We start from the raw sequence: 3,124 nt of genomic DNA, 5'->3' as shown, positions 1-3,124 counted from the left end.
GGGTTCGCTGTACGACGACGACGAGTCCTTGCACTCCTCGTCGTCGTCGACGGCCTCGAACTCGACTTCTTTTTCCTTCTTCTTCGGGTGCTTTTTGCTGTGCTTGTGCCGCAGGTGGGGCTTCACGAGGCGCGACAGCTCCTTGACCGTGTTCTCGAGCTCCTCGATGCGCCGCGCCGGGCTCGCCGCGGACGGCGCGTCGGGGCGGATGCGGTCCCAGACGGCGACCTCCTCGTCGCCGCAAATGAGAAACTCGAGGAGCCCGCTCCGCTCCTTGGGCGCGGGCGGCGGCGGTTCGTCGGACACGTCGACGGCCGCCATGGGTGTCTGTGGTCGACGGATGCGCTCCCGGCGGCTGCCCCGCCCGGGGCGTGCCAGCCTTGGCCTCTCGATTGTTCGACAGCTTTGGGGCATCTCAACGACGCGATGTTTGACGGACCGTGATGTGACCGTGCGCTCCGGTGAAGCAAACCACCGTGGCGCGCACCGATGTGCTAGTCAGACAAACTCGCGCCGCTGGAAACCCACGCGACACACAGCACGCGCGCACCGTAGTAGCGACAAAAACGATGTGCAACCCCGGCTACGTCGAGGTCGTCGCCGGCGCGGCGCCGAGCAAGGACGCCGTCGCCACGGCCGTCAGCGGCCTCAGCGTCGAGTGGAGCGCCCTGACGGTCTGCGTGGGCCCGAAGCGCGCGGAGGTGCTCCACGGGCTCACGGGCCGCGCGGACCGCGGCGCGCTCACGGCCGTGCTCGGGCCCTCCGGGTCCGGCAAGAGCACGCTCCTTGCGGCGATCTCGTCGCGCTTCGAGCGGAAAGTAGTCGTCACGGGCGGGTCCCTGCGCTACGACGGCGCGGCGTGGTCGCGGAGCGCGCACAAGCGCCGCCTCGCCTTCGTGGAGCAGGAGGACACGCTCCTCGGCGACCTCACGGTGCGGCAGACTTTGCGCTTCGCGGCGGAGCTCCGCGGCGCCGCGGACCCGGCGGCGCGAGCGGCCGCGGCCGTCGCCGCGCTCGGGCTCGAGTCCTGCGCGGACCAGCCCATCGGCGGCGCGAACATCCAGCGCGAGATCTCCGGCGGCCAGCGGCGCCGCGTGTCCATCGGCCACGAGCTGCTCCTCGACCCGGACCTCGTCCTGCTCGACGAGCCGACGTCGGGCTCGGATCGGCGTCCCGCAACGAGTTTCGAGAGATGTGGGGTGGGAAAACACTGAGCAATCGTCACCGTCGTGCGTGGTAGGCTTGGATTCGTTCGCGGCCGCGCGCCTCTTCCAGCTGCTCAAGACCATGGTCCGCGACGGCCGGACGGTGCTGGCCACTTTGCACCAGCCGACGGACGCCATGTTCTACGCCTTCGACGAGCTCCACTTGTTATTGGACGGCGCCGCGGCCTACGCCGGCCCCGCGGACGGCGCGATCGACGCGCTCTGCGCGAAGCGCGCGCGGCCCCGCGGCACGCCCTGCGCGGACCACCTGCTGGACGTGCTGTGCACGGGCGACTTCGACGCCGTCGCGAAGGCGCCGGCGGCCGCGGCGGTCGCCGTCGCGGTCGCGGCGCCCGCGGCGGACGGCGGCGTGCTCCCCTGGACGGCGCAGTACGCGATCCTCTTCCGCCGGAGCTGGCTCGCGCACCGCCTCGACTTGATCGACCCCATGTTCCTCGCGAACATCGGCTCCATCACGCTGCTCTGCGCGGCGCTCTGGAGCGGCCGCGCGGCCGTGCGCCCGCGCACGGACGCGTCCGTGGAGGACACGGTGGGGCTGCTCTTCCTGCAGCCCGTGTACTGGGGGTTCCAGATGATGATCCAGGCGCTCTTCGCGTTCCCGCCCGCGCACGACGTGCTCGTCAAGGAGCGCGCGGCGGGCCTGTACTCCGTGTCGGCGTTCTTCTGCGCGCGGACGACGGTGGACACGGTGTCCGCGTGCCTCGTGTCGCCGCTCTTCGCCCTGCTCTACTACTTCGCCGTGGGTCTGCGGCCCGCGAAGCTCCCGTGGCACTGCCTCGTGCTCTTCTGCAACGGCCTCGCGGCGCAGTCCGCGGGGTTGGCCATCGGCGCGTGGATCGCGGACCTGAAACGCGCGGCGACCTTCGAGACCGTGTTCATGTTGACGACGATGATGTGCGGCGGGTTTTACGTCGCCAACGTGCCCGCCTGGCTCGACTGGCTCGGCTATTTGTCCTTCACCAAGTACTCGTTCTCGGCGATGCTGAAGGTCGAGTTCCGCGGCGCGTCCTACGTCGACGGCGGCGAGCGCCGCGACGTCGGCGACCACACGGGCCTCAACGTGCAGGTGCTCCAGAAGCCGCTCTACGTCGACGTGCTCGCGCTGCTCGCCTTCGCCGCGGGCTTCCGCGTCCTCTCGTTCGTCGGGCTCAAGCGGAACACGTAGTTTGTCACTTAAGAATCGATCGAGGGTTACGTCGCCGGGTCGAGGGCGCCGAGGAGGAACGCGTCGAAGCTCGCGGACTCGGCGCCCTCCGCGGCGAATCGCGCGCGCGCGTCGCGCGCGGCCTCGGCGGGCGGCTTCGGCGGCGACGCCGGCTTCGCCGCGGGCGCGAGCCAGGCCGGGGGCGCGTGCTTCTTGGCCAGCGACGGCGGCCCGCCGCCGAGCCACCAGGGCGACAGCGGCGACGCGTCGGCCGTCTCGAACGCGGACGGCTTCGCGACGAGCCCGAAGAGCGGCTTCGACGCGTCGCCTGGGCAGGAAAAGGGTGATTCAACGTCGCTTCAACGTGAGCGTTCCGCGCGCGCGCGTTCCAGAAAAAGCATCCACGCTTTGAGGCCGTTCCGAGAGATGATCGCTCGTCCAAAAATCAGCCGAAACGAGTGGAAACCGGCCGAGATAAGAGCCTTTGAAGTTGGGAATTTCGCACTCTTTTCCTGCCCCGCGCGTCGCGGGCCTCGGCGGCGGCGGCCGGCGGCGGCGCCGCGCGGGGCGTGCGCGCCCGCGCCGCCGCGCAGGGCGACTCGCGGCCGCCCTCGGCGGGCTCGTCGTCCGCCTCGGGCTCGGGCGCGGCGTCCGCCGGCGCGGCGTCGACCGGCGCGGCGCGCGGCGGCGGCGGCGGCGGGTGGGGCCGCGGGTCGACGTCGACGCGGTACTGGTCGCCCGGCGGCGGCGGCGC

General features: G+C 71.4%; 1 protein-coding gene across 1 annotated transcript; it reads left to right on the top strand.

Moving 5' to 3' along the window:
• Nucleotides 1–569: 569 nt before the first annotated feature.
• Nucleotides 570–2,391, top strand: ABC1 (putative ABC transporter; the record flags this gene model as incomplete). The annotated part of the gene is made up of 2 exons (XM_009039180.1): nt 570–1,170; nt 1,241–2,391. The coding sequence occupies 2 exons, from the start codon at nt 570–572 to the stop codon at nt 2,389–2,391; spliced, it is 1,752 nt and encodes a 583-aa protein (XP_009037428.1).
• Nucleotides 2,392–3,124: the final 733 nt, after the last annotated feature.

The sequence above is a fragment of the Aureococcus anophagefferens genome, assembly GCF_000186865.1.
Source record: "Aureococcus anophagefferens unplaced genomic scaffold AURANscaffold_10, whole genome shotgun sequence".
NCBI lineage: Eukaryota > Pelagophyceae > Pelagomonadales > Pelagomonadaceae > Aureococcus > Aureococcus anophagefferens.
Note: the sequence above shows the minus strand (reverse complement) of the source record. Positions and strands in the feature narration are given on the sequence as shown.